The following is a 16,272-nucleotide window of genomic DNA, read 5'->3' as shown; positions in this document are numbered from 1 at the left end:
CTGAATTCTATTTACTATAGATACAGAAATGTAACCATCAGTACAATGGGTCATAAGATTATACAGAGATTGTGACTTTGAGGGAAAATTTGAATATCGCGTGAAGCGTCAATAATCGGAAAATCGTCAAAAAGTTGCAAAAAGAGTGGATATAAAGTACAGAAACAAGCTACATGTCATTACATTATATTGCTATTCGTGAAAATAAAACAAAAACTTAAAGCATTATGTAACTTTTCAGGCGGGGAGTCTGCCCATTCCTTGTTCATGTGGAAATGTTATTGCTCTGTATAGGACATTTTACTGAATGGCAGTATCTATTTAGCATTCATTTAATTCTGGATGTTTTTAGCGTGGTCGCCTCTCTCCACATGACCTGTAACTTTGCCTGGTGATCTCCCTGTTTATGGAGATTTTTATTTATTTATGTATTTATTTAGTTATGTATTTAATAGGGACAGTGCATATTAATGAACATCTACAACACAGCAGTGTAAATGTGCCAGATTATAGCATAGAATAGAATAGAATATAGCATAGAATATAGAATGCAATGCTAATTTCCATCTGTTGTCCCTAGGCAGGCACCACAAATTTAACAGAGAAAAAACAACAAAAACAAGTGACAGTTCTAAACTAAAAGTGTCCACAAATCTGGTTTTCCTTTAGCCACTGTTTCAAGTGGGATATGAAAGTGGCAAGTGTTGGAGTCTCTATTATAGTCTCTAGATAGATATTGTAGCGTCTCCCGGTAATGAATGGACAAATAGTTTACAAGTATCGCTTTATTGTGAGAACTGAATTGGTTACTGTCGGCCATAACCACACCAATACAATCCGGTTAACAGTCCAATAGGTCCCGCTCAAACTCAGACCTCGCTACTCACAGAACCAACCAAATAAAATAGAAAAAACCCTCTCCTCACAAACCTTCTTCCTGACGTAATCCCAGCGCCGCCCCAACTTTCATCCAATCACGTAGGCCATGAGCTTAACATAACACATCAAATAACAGTTATAAAACAGGAACAAGGTTTTAACTATTAAAATATTGCAGGTTGCTACCATATGTTTAATGCCGTACTGTGGAACATTCCAGGCAAATCAATAACATGTCCATGGAGACAAGCAGGTGATGGTCCATCCACCAGAAACCTTGCGTCACCTTTAAGATATATTTGTTTTGAACCCCTTTTATAATTTTTATACATTTTTAAAATAGTCTCTATTCACACTTATGTCACAAACCAGAAAGACGTTTGGAAACATGTGATGAAAACTTCTGGTGTAGTTCTCGACACTGGACTCACCAGTCAACTGTGATAAAATCCATTGAAGTAAATGTGATCAGTGGTAAAATGAAGACTGCAGACGTATGTGCTGTTTAGAATCATCTAGAGTTTGTCGCCTCATCTCTTCTAATTACATGTACCCAGTGCACTCGGAGATGTGTATCAGTGGGGAAATTATGAAAACTGAGGTATGGTTGGAATTGTTGATTAACTGAACATAACAGAATGCCACAATGACATGTAGAAGAAGAAAACTGGGACATTTTCTCATTTTTCCAAGATTCTGTCAGTCTTCCTACCGCGAACAGAACCCACCGGAAGTTGTGATTACATGTTTCCAAATGTCTTCGTGGTTTGTGACATAAGCATGAAAAGAGCCTGTTATTGGGTTCGACATTATTACATTATCTTATCGTCAATGCATGACATAAATAAGCCAATGGTTAAGTGGAAATGGCCCAACAAGTCACATTATAATGAAAACAAATACAGAAAATGTATCATCATCTGTATGGATAAATTCATACAAAATTCATATGATTCAGTGTACCTTCTTTTTTATATTGCATAAAAGTGGTGTATATGTTAAACTCAGTCTTGCTTTTTACATTCCCAGAGTGTCCTTAAGCACAGCATGGGCCCACTCCTGCATCTACTAGAACATTGAAGCTTGTCCACACCAGTTTCAAATAATCAGCCTCTTCAAAGTGAACTATAAACATGTGGTTCCACTGTGTCCTCTGTAAGTCCTTTGTCTCAGAGCATCCACTTCCTGTTTGGATTTACACTTTCTTTTACCACACAATAGTTTTTTGTACCACAACTTTATGACATCTCATGTTTTTGATTATGTATACTCTATATGTTTAACTTTATGTCTTCTTTTACAGTTCGTCCTTCTTATGAAACACTTTTGTCCCTCAGATGTGGTCAGATATGGTTATTGGTTATAATATTTGTACTAATATGTTGTTAAGCCCTCTCATGCCCTACAACACATGTGAATAAAATGTACAGATGTTGCTTTTTGAAATTTGGACCATCACTCGGGCATTTGTGAGCTTCAGTTGTCCGTCATCTTTGCCCGTTCACAGCTAAACAAGACGCAGATGGTAGGAAGCTTCACGGAGAAGGATGAAAGATATATTCAAAGAGAAATTAAATGAAAACAGTGTTGTCACAATATGGGAATTATATGAAGTGTTAGCAGTTGCCATTAGGCGCTTTTATTAAATATGTATTTTAAACATTGTTCTTGCGCAAATCCAAAATAAAACAGTCTAGTCGTGGTCCAAAATATCAGCTGTAATTCATTTTTGTCACTATATTATAGCACGCTGTTAGTAAGGTGTGTTGGGTAGAGTAGCCAAAAATTGTACTCAAGTAAGAGAAATGCTGCTACAAAATAATAAAAAATTACTTGAGTAGAAATACAAAGCAGTGATTCAACAAATTAAATTTAAAGAGTAAAAAAGTATTTGGGAAAACTACTACTCATTAAGAGTAATTTAAAGTGAATGTAATTGGAAAGACAAATAAATAAATACACACAATTAGGTATTTTCGAAAGATAAACACAAAAATTTGGAAAACTAAATCATATATGAAAAAGCTGTACTATAAATAGACCATTATATATTTTTCTTTGGCTTTGTTTTGGCCAAAGCAGGGAAGCAAAAATATTTGTATTAGTATTGTGTTTTTAGTTTTAAACAGGAAAAAGAAAAGAAAAAAGACAAGACATGCATACAAATAAAAAAATATATATATGACTTTTTGTCCTTCTCTGACGTAACTTCCGCCCGTGCGTCACCTGTCATAGCAAACATGGCGGCGCCCTGTTTGCGCACCGTGGGTTCTCTTGCAACAAAATGTGGACATTGCTGCAAAAATATTAACAGAATCTCATGTCATTTCAGCGCACAGGTAAAGCGGAGTTTTTTATGCATCCAATGAACCTGCTGTGTGGCCTTAATGAGCGCGTTCTTCTGTAAATATTATTCAATATTCAATTCCGCTGTACACTGACGTCCTTGATAGCGGCTGTCAGTAGCATCCTTGCGCTGAAACAGAATTTATCAAATACGAGCTTATTGATTTCTATTTGGCCTGCTTAATTGCGAGTTTAAAGTCGTTCGTGTACTGTAGTTTTGTATGAAAACAATTTAACAACGCTATAATACTACACAAATGTAGTGTGTGCATGGAGTCGCTCTGATACTGCAATAAAATATGACAACATTAGTCAGCAAGTAAATAGAAAGCGTTCAACATGCAATTCAATACACACAGAGTTGGGAAGGTTACTTTTAAAATGTATTCCCCTACAGAATACATATCCCAAAATGTAGTTTGTAACGTAATCCATTAAATTACTTAAGGGGAGTAACGTAATCTGAATACATTGGATTACTTGATATTGTTATGCTTTTGAAAACTACATGAATGTACCAACCACATCCTGAAAATTCATGTTTGTTCTCTTCAAATTGTCTGTTGAGCCCAAGTCTCTATGAACAGACTTTTGTTTACTGTAGAGAAGGAAAGACCAGGATCTTAACATGAGATGTTTTGTTTTATCTGCTAAATAAAAAGAAAACAAAAACTCCAGTCTTTATTTAACGATATTAAAAATATTATTGATAGAGAAATTATTTTTATATGAGGCCACTGCTGCCTTAAAGTATGTCCACCTACTGCTAAGTGTCATATTGTTTAGACCTGGTTTTGGACTTTGTTTTAGTCCTAGTTTAGTCCTGGTTTTAGTTCTAGTTTAGTCCTGGTTTAGTCCTGGTTTTAGACCTGGTTTAGTCCTAGTTTTAGTCCTGGTTTAGCCCAAAATGTGAAAACAGGAAAATACTGACATGTAATCCATTTGTTTCAACAAAGTAACTCTAATCCAATTACCACTCATTGAAACTGAATACAGTTACTCATAATTTGTACTCTGATTACATAATGCCGGTACATGTAATCTGTTATTCCCCAACACTGAATACACAGAACTATATTCTGTCATCTGTGCTTTTCATTAAATGGACAAACATTTGGCAGTCTTTCCCATTAATAGGTGAGACTTTAGTATCCCATCATAACCACATTTTTCCCTTCCCATAGTTTAAAAACAAGCCAAACGAAACATTTATAATTATAGAGGTAACAAAAAGTATAAGTTTATCTGTAAAATTACTGCTTTTTTGATTAATAAATTCCATTTATACTCCAACAGTTGTACTAATTAAATGATTCAAATATGCATTGCTTGTGCCAGCATAATCTCAGTATAAACTTGTGAGAAAAGGGCTATGATAACTGAAATGTTTGAACAAATTTTTTGTTTAAAGAAGTTCAACTGCATCATGATAGTAATGAACATTGGGCATTTTTGCTAATCTCTCAAAAAAGATGAGATGTTTTGTCATTGCCTTTCTGATGCTGTTAAGGGTATTCAAATTCTAATATAAAAGTCAATAAAGTGAAAGTTTTGTGCAATGTTATAAATATATGATGTTTTCCTCAGATGGTCCGGAGGCCTCTGAGTGTGAGTGCGTCCCTGCTCAAAAAGAACCAGGCTGCATCAGGGCCAGAGAAGTACACGCCAGAGTTCATCCAGAAACAGGTCGAAGAGTATAACATCGGCAAGAGGCACCTGGCCAACATGATGGGAGAGGACCCTGATACCTTCACACAGGAAGATGTCGATGTAAGGAACAAATTTGTTATTCATCACACCATTAGGACACAGGAATCAATGATCACACAAACTGCAAAGTAGAGCTAAACAATGTTTACAAAATAATGAATTCTGATGATATTACATTGGACAGCACATGTAGGCAAAGTATATGCTCCAAGCAGCATAATGAACACTCTTAAATTAATTTACCTAAAATACACTAGGACGTATTAAACCCTATTTAGGACCTAATTGTTGTTAATTGTACAGTTTAAATTATTAATGAATATGAAATAGTTTCAGTAATAATGTCTCAAAGTTTTCAAACATAATCGTCTGGCTTGATGAATTAGTTTTTTTTACCATGTTCCCAAATGATGTCCACACATTAACTCACTGTCCACCATAAGATGGTGAGTATTTATCTTTTCACAACTCTGCAAAAAGTATAGAGATATAGAGCAGAAAGGGTTGCCTATGTAAGTGAGTAGAACTAGCTGGGCACCACTGTGCACCCAACCAGTTGGCAGCAAAAAAACAAACAAACATGGAGCAACACTAGTTCCTTGTAAATGAAACATTCTCCTGGACTATATCCCTTTAAAATGAATAATTACAAATTAAGAGCCTGGTTAGTTGAAGTGATTTTAGAATCAGAAGATGTTTAGTGGCCCAACATCCTTGTTGGAATGGGAGACCTCTGGGAATGCCAGGTGCCCTAGTGGGGCACCTTCAAGTATGGACTGAATAAATAGTGTTGTACAGTGCTTTGGATGCTTTATAATACATTATTATTATGGCTGTTAAACATACCATTTTATCCAGGTCAGAGAAGTTGTATTACATTAAATTCTCATTTCATCATAGTTTTGTGGGCAATTTTCCAGAATATCAGCGAGTAATGCAGTAATTACATTTGCACCAAATGGCCATATAAGGTTTTCACGTTTTTACCCGCTTCAGTGTATAATGACAATTTATATTTAAAAGTAATACTAGCTACATCTTATTATTTGCTCCACACTTACTAAAATGTTGTGTTATCTATGTATTTAGCTCCCACATTGGGCAGCTGTGTAAGCTGTGTAATCAAATGAAGTTAGTTTGCCAAGATCAGAAAATTAGCAAGTACAAATTTCCCTAATTTTGTCTTTTTGTCTTCACGACACTGACAGAAAGCCAGAACCGCTCAAAGCATTACAGACACTGATGCACCTTTACCGGGACAGGTGGTGGTCTTTGAAACCTCCTGATAGCATCGTCACGGCTAATCTGCTGCGTCAGGCTTGTTAGCGACACCCCAAATCCGCACAATTCCTCCGTCTGACAATAAATTAGCCTTTTCTGCTCTGAGCATTTAGCCCGATTTCCCCTGCGTCCCTCAATCGTAATGAAGAGAGATGTTGGCCGTGGACTGTGAAAGCCAAAGCGACGGGTGCAGGCAGGAGCAGAAGAGAATGGAGGTAACAGGGTAAAATCAAGTAGGACTTGAGATGCTCAGGTGTAGAGCTGATGAAGACCAAAGCAAAACCTTTCAGATGTTTACAGGCAGACAGAAAAGTGAGCGCTGGTGGATCGGCGTTTAGACATGAAGATGTCACAATGTGGCTGTAGAATCATTTTAATTGCCAATTTTAAGGTAAATGGATGATTATCCTTGTACAAAGACAGACAAGGTTTTATTTATTTTGAGGTATCCCTCTTTCTTCCTTTGATGGAATGCAAAAAGGAACTCTTTAAAGGCATAGTATGTAACTTTTCTGGAGTAGGATTCACCACCTGCTTGTCTGTAGTCACTGCTTTTACCTGGAATGTTCCACATCTCTATGGAGACAAGCAAGCCAATTTCCCCTTTCCACAAATATATATATATATATATATTTTTTTTTTTAAGTTATTTTGAGCAACAAAAACATTTGTAATTGAAGGAATGAAGTTGAATGCTCTGCTGTTGAACATTCCAGGCAAATAAATATCACAAGAATAACATGGCCTCACAATAATTTTCTCCATCAGCTTTTTTACATTACTTTCTAAAAATTTGTGATTATTGGGCACAGCATGTTAACCATGACTATCTCTACTTACAGCATTACAGAATTACACCTTGTAATCCACCCATCCAACCAATAATGTAACCATTTTTAACCAAATATTTATTTCAACACTTAAAAATACAGTCACCACCACCACCTTTGGGTTTTCTCTGTACAATCTTAGTATTTCTCAGCTTTTTTGTCTTGCATTTCCAATTCCTGACTGCTCTAATGACAGCACCCTGCTCTGCTCCAATCTGGGTATTTAACAGAAATGTTGTGGATATGAGGGAGACAAACAGCCTGCTCCTGTCCGCTGTAACACGACCATCTGCTGGTGACACAACCGCACCTGAACTCAGAATGAACCGTCCTGTCCCATGTCTCTAAACCTGTCCACTCTCAGCTGGTCGTCCCCTCAAGTTTGCGAGTTGCCACAGTAACAGTCCCTGGCCTTCCCTTGAACCCTCGGCCAGCAGATTGCTCCTGTCACTGTCCCTGCCTTCCGCGACTGCGACCTCTGTGGCGTGGACGTGTCAGCCGTGTCACAGCTCATCACTGTTGTTCAGTTTTTTATTATTTTTACTCTTTTTTGTTCCCAGAGAAGCATCGCATATCTCTTCCCCTCAGGACTGTTTGAGAAGAAGGCCCGTCCACTCATGAAGGTAAAAATTGGATCTATAGTAAAGATAAATGTGCAACTTTAAGCATGGTTATGTATATATGATATTATAGTAAGAAAATGGACAGATTAATCAATTTATTTCATTTATTTATTAGTTTGGAATGAAGTGCAGTTTACAATTATTTCCATGTTACAGTTAAAAGACTTAGTTAATGTGATATGACATTTCCAGTTAACTAATACATATACTGCGTTTTTCAGTGGGGGTGGGCCGATATACATTTTTTTGAGCCAATACCGAGATTTGTCTTGCTGTTGGGACCACTAAACGATATCCGCCGTTACTCATATTGTGCTTTTATAATCTAGAGTGCAGACCAAATTTATGTGTTATTATGAAGTTCACAAATTAACTTTGGTAAATAAATAAATCTCTTTTGTGTAAATATTTATCTGGGATATAAATTAATATTTTTCCTTATTTAGTCTGCTCAAAAAGACAAATCTGATGCACTGAGGACAAACTGGGAGTGACACATGGGCACGCAGAGATTAGGACAGTGTAGAAAAAATATGGGAGTAAAATATCAGCAAAATTTTCAGGCCGATACCGATATCTGGGGAAAACCAATGTACCATCCCTAATTGACAGAGACTAGTGGCATATACAATTATTCTATATCAGTAACCAAGTTGGTGAAATATACATATTCTGTTTTGGTGTATTTAAGTTTTTTTGTTGTATTTTATTTCCAGCATCCAGATGAAATATTTCCCAAGCAAAGAGGTAAGAAAGCCAACTCTGTTCAACAAAATTGTGTTACTTTTTTTGGAATAACTGACCTATTTGTATATGAATGTATTTTTTTATATTTAGCAATCCAATGGGACACAGATGGCCGGCCATTCCACTTTTTATTCTACACGGGCAAACAGTCCTACTACTCCCTCATGCACGTAAGTATGCTCAAGATGAAATGCAGTGTTTTATTTGAGAGGGAGAAGGTGAAGCTCAACCCACCTGCACCCACAGCACCCTCGGGTCATATCCCATTCAGAGAGGGAGAGTTCAGAGGAGCCACGGGTGTCCCAGAGGAGCACCCACGTCAGACCCTCTTCTCCGCACAGACAGGAGCAGCTGAGAGGGCCCGGGGGGGTGAGGAGAGAGGGGGGGAGATTAGGGGGGACCAGGAGGACAGGACAGAAAAGTACAGCGGATTAAAGGCGGATCCCTGGGGTACCCCTCAAGCTAACTCCGCTACAGTTTGTTGATAATGGCCACTGCCTGATTGCGTCGCGTCCTTTTCAATCAAGTGAGGAAAGACAACGATGACGACTCTGAACATTGTTAAAGGTCCAATCATACGCAAAATTTACTCGCAGCCGTGTTAGAATGTTTTTACCTCATCAAAACCATACCATGAATTTGAGTATTCCTGCGTCACTGGGGTATCTATATCTCCAAAGCTCAAAATAATCTTTCCATATGCAGGATTTGTGCATTGATCATGTGTGAATGAGAGAAAACACAACTCCAGGTCTGTTTGTGATGAGGAAGCAACATTATAACAAAAACAGCATATGCCCTAAACTGTATCTAAAGCTCACATATCATTTGACTGCGGTTATATTTACCAGTTTAAACTCTGTAATGTTGAGCGCTGAGAATGATTCAGAAGTATCAGTAAAAGTGGCGAACGCCTGTCCTTTCTCGTTATGTTGCGAGCGGCGTCCCGTCTGCAGCGTCAGCATTGTCCCTTCACTGCTCCCGTCTGCTCCTCCGAGGATTGGGGGTAGAGGGGTGAGGGGGGCACTGAGAGACCCCAAGAGATGCAAAACGTAATAGCCCAACCATGCAAAGCCATTCTCTTAACACACGCCCAGGCTTCTACCTTAGTCTTAGATCGTTTGCAGTTCAGGGTTGTCTCCAATTACTGGCTATCAACATGAAAAATAAGTTGTCTTCTCTGTCAGCATTCTTCTAAAACCATTTTTATTCTTTGCAATGGCATCAAATAACTGTAGTTTGTACCTAAAGCTGACATGCATATTGTAAGAGTCAATCAGTTCACAGTGCATTTTTTCCGTGCAAACGACATTACAGTTTTTACTTAAATGAAAGGAATGAAGGAAAAAATTAGACAAGGGGGCAGTCTTCCAAAATTCCAAAAACGATACAATAATAACTATGTTCAAGATGTGTGGATTTGGGTTTAAAAATAGCCCCTCACCCATACACTAATATTTCTGCCTGTTCTTCATCTGATATTTTGACTATCAGATTTTTCTAGCATAAATACGTCCTATTCCTCCCTCTCTTTGCCCTTGTTCTCACCTTCTCCTTTCACATTTTGGGCTGAGGCGTATCTTTGAGGCCCGGTCCCTGACACATGCCCTGCGGCCACACTCGGCGCCCCCTGCTGTCACTTTAAATAGGTGTGTCAGACATGTCTGGGAGCCCCGTCACTCTCCCTAACCCCCTTTATTCATTTTCTCCATCAGCCCGTGGCGCGATGAGGCGTGCTTCCAGGAGAGGGCGGTGGCGTGTAAGGCGGCTCCTCTGGCTGTTGTTGTTGCTGCGTCGCGGTCGGGACAGTATTAACCTGAGCTCTGCTCCATTGAACCTAGTTATGGACGCAACCCGAAGGAGAGCGGCCGTGATTTATACAGAGCACACTACTCCAGGCTTTCCCAGTGGAGTTAGTGCATTTAACAAGTGAAGGGGCAAACAAAACAAACATCTTGCAGTCATAAATAAAATGTTATATGCTTATTTCCTCATCAATGACTAAACAATAACATTACCAGGGGAAAATGACTTGCAAATCTGATAAACCAGGGCAAAAACTATGGCAAAATAGTGTGTATAATAAGAACTGAGGCACCTTGTGTGATTAATGTACTTATAACAGAGAACAGTGTTTACAGTTTGGGTCATCATGTTGGTATTAGTGCATGTATAATGGATTAATAACTTGTATAAAAAATAAATAAATACAAATTAGTATTAGTAGTTGGTTGCAAAAGTACTGTATCGCAATAACACCAAGGTTTTCCAAATTTTTAAAGAATATGTTAAAAACGCAGATTTTGACTTTACTCATTAAGTCCAAAATCAGCCTTGATTTAATCCTGGTTCTCTTAATTTAATTAATTTTTTTTGCTGTTCTTGTTGTTATTGAGTCAAAATATCAGTATCAGTATCAGTAATATGGATTATTAGACCTAAGTGTATTATAATAGAGCTTTCAAAAGTAAAACGGCATGCTTTTACTCACCAGTGTACTGTAACTACACTTTGATTGTCCCAACTTAAATATATAGTGCGTTTAATAGCTTTTTTATCACTGTAGTACAATCCCAGACCTGTGCGACTCTTCAAAAACACCCCCGCAAAATAAAAGTCCACTCCAGCTGTCTCCATAACCGGTTAAACGGATCTAGATTTCTTTCATGCTCCTGATCCAAGCGCATTATTCCACACTATTGTCAAGTCTCAGTGTTAGCAAACATGTAGCACAAGCCTTATCCCGGACCGCTGTCCTCTTCCGCGCATTTTCTATTACACTTTTTTTTTTTTTTTTCCGGGAAAATTGGTTTTGCTTGATGTTTGCTCTTTTTGGCACTCCCCCCTCCTCCCCCTCCTCCTCCTCCTCTCGCCCGATGCCGGCCGGAGTGGCGGAGGGGATTAGGCGCACTCTATCAAGAAGAAATTAAACAAACATGCGGGGAATAATTGACGGGGAAATGAGTTCTCACCCAGGAGCCCGAGCGGAGGCATAGGGTGGGGTGTGTAGGGAGGGGGTGAAGGGGTGAGGGTGGATGGAGCATGTAGCCTATGGGGTTTGACTGGCATGGATATGGGGCATGACTTGGTGGATTTATACTATCATGCCATCTTGGAATATTTGATGTGTGGTTTTGTTGAATTGGATTTACCATGTTACATTTCTTACTATAAACTAGGGTTGTCAAAAGTATATAGAAAGTCAGATACAAATCGATACTAAAACTAGTATCAAAACTAGATCATCTTTTGAGCAGATATCAATTCTAAAAAAGTCCCATTTACAGGACGGATATGAATCTTTCCTGAAGAGCTTTAAAGTGATCTGATCTTGAAAATCACATTCCATTGTCTAAAGAAAGAGTTTTGTTTTTTATGGTCACTGTGGTATCAGTATTGAGTATCGAAATCAAGTTTGAATTTTAGTATCGTGACTATTAACACTATTTGTCCCATATCTTGCCTATATGGGAATAAATGTGTTTTTCCAGCTCATATGTAAATAAGAAAACCTAAATGTTGTCTAAGTGTTGTCTCATTTTAGGCTTTCTTTTGATTGTGTTTTATCTTATTAATTTTTTTAACTAGATAAATTATCTCAGGTTTTTGGGCACCTGAAAAGTAACCACTTAATTCTTTGAAAATCCTGGTATACATTTATTTAAAGCTAGCATTTTTTTTCTATTTTGAATACATTTAATACATTAATTAGCAAAAAAGGTGCAGATTCAAATAAGATAACATACAGTTACTCTTGCTTCCATTGCTTTTCATTTATTCTTGTAAGAAATGTGTGATCTATACTTATTCTTCAACCGTTATTTCTCTTTCCAGGAGTTGTACGGCAAAGTCCTGGGCGTGGAGAGGTACCAGGACCGCATGAGAGCCAAGGGGCTTTTCAGCAAAGACGACCGGAAGATGTGAGTCTAACGCTTAGAAATAAAATCAGATTATGCTTTGTCACTGAATTATCTGACTTGAGTTTCGTGTGATTTCCAGCGTACTTGGAACCAGCCGGTGGTTGAGCAAAGAGGAGCTGGAGGCACAGTTAGTAGAGACCATCTCCTCCCAGGATGTAAGGAAACCATGAAACACTTTTGGAATTGTATAAACCTACTAAAAACAACTGACAACAAAAAAGCAGTAGTATTAAATATAGGTAAAGTCCATGCATTGCTGAGATGATGGAATGGAGGACAGAGAAACATGAATTGAGAAGCAGTGGGATAGACTGCACTTCCCAACTTACCCACCAGATGCCACTAGTTCATAATTTTTGAGGAATATGCAACATACAGTTTTGCTGTTACAATTTTAACCTTTAAACTTTCATGTATTTTTTGTACAATATTTTAACCTTGAGGACAGAAGTTGCATTCTCTCACTGAGCCCAATAATGTTATTCATGTGAAATGCCATTCCATTTTTGCCAAGTCTTTTTAATTGTTTCCATGGTAACTTGTGCAGAATGGAAAATATGATTGTAGAAGGTGAATAAATATATAAAATTGGACATATTATTTCCCTATCAGTACACTCGCCTGATCCAGCTGATGGAGCGGCTCGTGGCCATGCCGTATGGCGCCATAGAGCAGGAGTTTGTCATGAGTTTCCGGCAGCAGCTGGACTCTCTGGCCAAGAGTCAGGTGATCCAACCGCTCCAGAGGGACGAGCAGGGAGTTGCCTTCAGCACAGCAGAAGGTATGTCATTTCAGTTCAAAAACTGAAAATTGAATTGTCTGAAACAAAAAGCAGAAATATTCTTCTAGGAAGATCAACTGTTTTTTGGTAAGATTTGAGTGATAAAAAGTTCTTAAAGTTCAATACCCAATTATTATTATAAACTAAACTTGTGTGGACCTGGGCTGATGCAGAAATGCATTTGATTACAATTCCAGGGCTTACAGTTTTAATTCAGTTTTTAATTATAATACAGTATAGTATCTAGTATCACCAAGTGAACTTGTGTTGTGTGCAGGTCGGCGGAAATCATCCACCTGCTCAGTGCTGCTCAGAGACTGTGGCTCTGGTCAGATCTCCATTAATGGCCTCAGCTACATCCTCTACTTCCCTGTTCTCCAGGACAGGTACAGGCCCAGCTCCTTCCACGCCTCTGCTTTATCAAACCTCTGTCTGTGAAGAAAACACAAATACTAAACTGACTTTCTGAAGCTCATCATAATGTTGTTCTTCATCTAAAACACTAGTATTTGTTTCATTTCCACATAACCACACCATTTTTCCTAACCTCTTGGCATTACTTGTTATATTATTTTAATGCTTTACTGTAGAGCGTAGATCTGCTGGCATCACCTTGGCAGCTGGAAGGGTTAAAAATATTGCAGTAGAAGTCATCGAATACCTAATACCATTGTTCAAAAAGAACAAACTGTTGCCAAAGAAAATGTTTTTTTATGCATCTGGAGTAAATTATCTCAAGTTAGATAGTTATGACCCATGCAATTATCAGAGTATATGAAAGCCAGAGTCCTTTAAAACACTTTCTACCACTAGTTTTTAAAGAAGCTGAAGTGCTTTGCAACTTGGCGTGTGTATTTATCTGCTGCTACTGAGTTAATTACACAGTTGAGCGCATGTGTGCTGTGTGAGTGTGTGTGTCTGTACTGTCATTGAGTGCGGCCGCATAGACCCCGTAGCAGCTACAGACCGTACCAGCCGTGGGCAGCTGACTCAGATCATACAAAGAGAGACGTACTGTATCTTTTGAATAAAGTCACTTCTCTGAGGTCAGGGAATGGACTTGTGAGCATATTGTAGTTGGCAAAACAGTGACTTGAGAATCCAGGTTATTGCTGCACAGCATTTCATGGGTCTTTAGTGTTAAGCGGAGACAAAGGAAAGAAGGGTGAATACTGCTAACAGAGTGCACGTTTGGCTGTGAGGCAGTACACAGAGCAGCTTTTGCTCTTAAGCATAAAAACATGATCTAAAATGATGGTGGATTATATGTATCTAAAGCCCTGTCTGTCTTATGCTCGTGTGTCAGGGAGCAGCTGATGTTTCCGTTCCAGTTCACCAACACTCTGGGCCGCTTCGACCTGCAGTGCACTGTGGAGGGAGGGGGGCGCTCAGGCCAGGTGGGGGCGCTGCGCCTCGCCATCTCCCGCGCCCTGCTCAGCTTTCTGCCAGAGGAAGACATGGAGAACCTCCGGCAAGGTGAGCAGCAAGATCTTGACATGTACACCATGAAACAATTCAGGAATACTGCAAAGTGCAGGCATGTCATTTTGTGTATCTTAAATCATGTAAATGGTAAAGTTTGTATCAACTGGACAATTGTGAAAGGCCTATCAGGGAAATGGGTTGGACAAAGAATCAGTGTCTCTCAGATTCTGTCTATAAATAGTTTATTATAAACTTACCAAAGTATCCTGTCTGATATGGAGATTTATGCTGATATTAATGCTGATATTAATATTCCTTGTTTGAATGGAACTAATTTAAACCTTGTAATTTCTAATTCATTTGCCCTGATGTGAGGGCCATGTTCAGCCTGACAGTACTGACATTCAGTCAGCAGGTGGCAGCATTTACGCTCTCATAGCCTTTGTATAGTATTTTAATTTCATCTTCTTTTCCCCATCCCCTGTTTAGCTGGCCTGTTGACCCCTGACCCCAGAGTGAGGGAGAGGAAGAAGCCGGGTCAGGAGGGAGCCAGGAGAAAATTCACCTGGAAGAAGCGCTGAGGTCTGCTCTGTGACAGCAGCCACTCTATTAATATTCTATTAAACTCTTGTAAATGTGCCTGAAATAAATATTGTTTTTGTACAATTTCAGTCTTTTTATTGTTTAATAGATCATCAGATTATGTACAGTCAAAAGCGAAATGTTGTACAAACAAGTCACCACAAGAGGTCAGTGCTGCCACACACTTGACACGACCTGTTTGGTCAGAGCATAGTTCTTATTCTAGATCCATGGCTCAGACTAAAGGCCTGCACTTCATGAAGTAGACTTAATCTGTCAAATAAAACTGGACTTGAGACACTTTATGCTCAGAGCTCATAGTGCCTCCGAAAATCAAATAAAAATTCACTGTGGGGATCCCTCACACTGGGCTGTTTTTCCACCAGTGCTTTGGCCTTCCTCTTGTAATGAAGGCTCTCACGATAAACACTCATTTTGGATACAGGCAAATTATTCATTGCATTAGTGGCCACGAAATCTGACAGAAGGTCTGTTTTCAATTGTAACAAGTTCATCATTATGACTCACAGCATTTTTCACTAATACTTATAACTCTTCTCAGAAACAAATCAAGACAAAAAACTAACTAGCTATCCCTTGAAGGTTTTTGGAGCAACCGTGTGAGGGTCTTGAATGAAGAAAGACTTGATTTCTGGAAAAAGGCAGTGAATGTTTAACAAGATCAACAAGCTTCACAGACGCACCACACAGCACGTTCTGTAAGGCTCATCAGTGTTTAATATGAGGTTAGATTTAGTTCAACTGTGTTAACATCAGCACATCTACTAACAAACCTTCAAAAGTGTCTTTGGCAGCGTCAATACAAGGAGAGCTCTCAATTTCAGGCCTTTCAAATAAACTTACAGAAACTGAGGAGTGTGAACACAATCTTTACATGTGATCTGAGTTCTTATAATCTTATTTCTGTCATTTACTCATCTACATTTATTTATCTCCATGTGACACATTTCCCCCTCACTTGGTGAATTTTTAGGCCCCAATGAACTAAATATTTGCCATAACCTCAGTCTATTAATAATATCAGAATGTATTTTTAAAATAAAGACAGTGAACTGATGCTTTCGTGAGAACCATTATAAAATAAAGACTAAACACCAAGAGTACAAAAACAGGGAGCTGGTGGCATC

At 38.6% G+C, this 16,272-nt stretch overlaps 1 protein-coding gene across 1 annotated transcript; it reads left to right on the top strand.

Moving 5' to 3' along the window:
* The first annotated feature begins 3,108 nt into the window (after positions 1-3,108).
* Positions 3,109-15,208, top strand: mrps9 (mitochondrial ribosomal protein S9). The gene is made up of 11 exons (XM_055166505.1): positions 3,109-3,218; positions 4,813-4,995; positions 7,607-7,669; positions 8,386-8,416; positions 8,507-8,586; positions 12,251-12,336; positions 12,416-12,491; positions 12,949-13,117; positions 13,395-13,503; positions 14,424-14,593; positions 15,032-15,208. The coding sequence occupies exons 1-11, from the start codon at positions 3,120-3,122 to the stop codon at positions 15,121-15,123; spliced, it is 1,158 nt and encodes a 385-aa protein (XP_055022480.1). The 5' UTR covers positions 3,109-3,119; the 3' UTR covers positions 15,124-15,208.
* The last annotated feature ends 1,064 nt before the right edge of the window (positions 15,209-16,272 follow it).

This window comes from Boleophthalmus pectinirostris, unplaced genomic scaffold, assembly GCF_026225935.1.
Source record: "Boleophthalmus pectinirostris isolate CB_2022bp ecotype Guang Dong unplaced genomic scaffold, ASM2622593v1 HiC_scaffold_11, whole genome shotgun sequence".
NCBI classification, from domain to species: domain Eukaryota; kingdom Metazoa; phylum Chordata; class Actinopteri; order Gobiiformes; family Gobiidae; genus Boleophthalmus; species Boleophthalmus pectinirostris.
The sequence above is the reverse complement of the archived record's forward strand: the minus strand, read 5'-3'. Positions and strand labels throughout refer to the sequence as shown.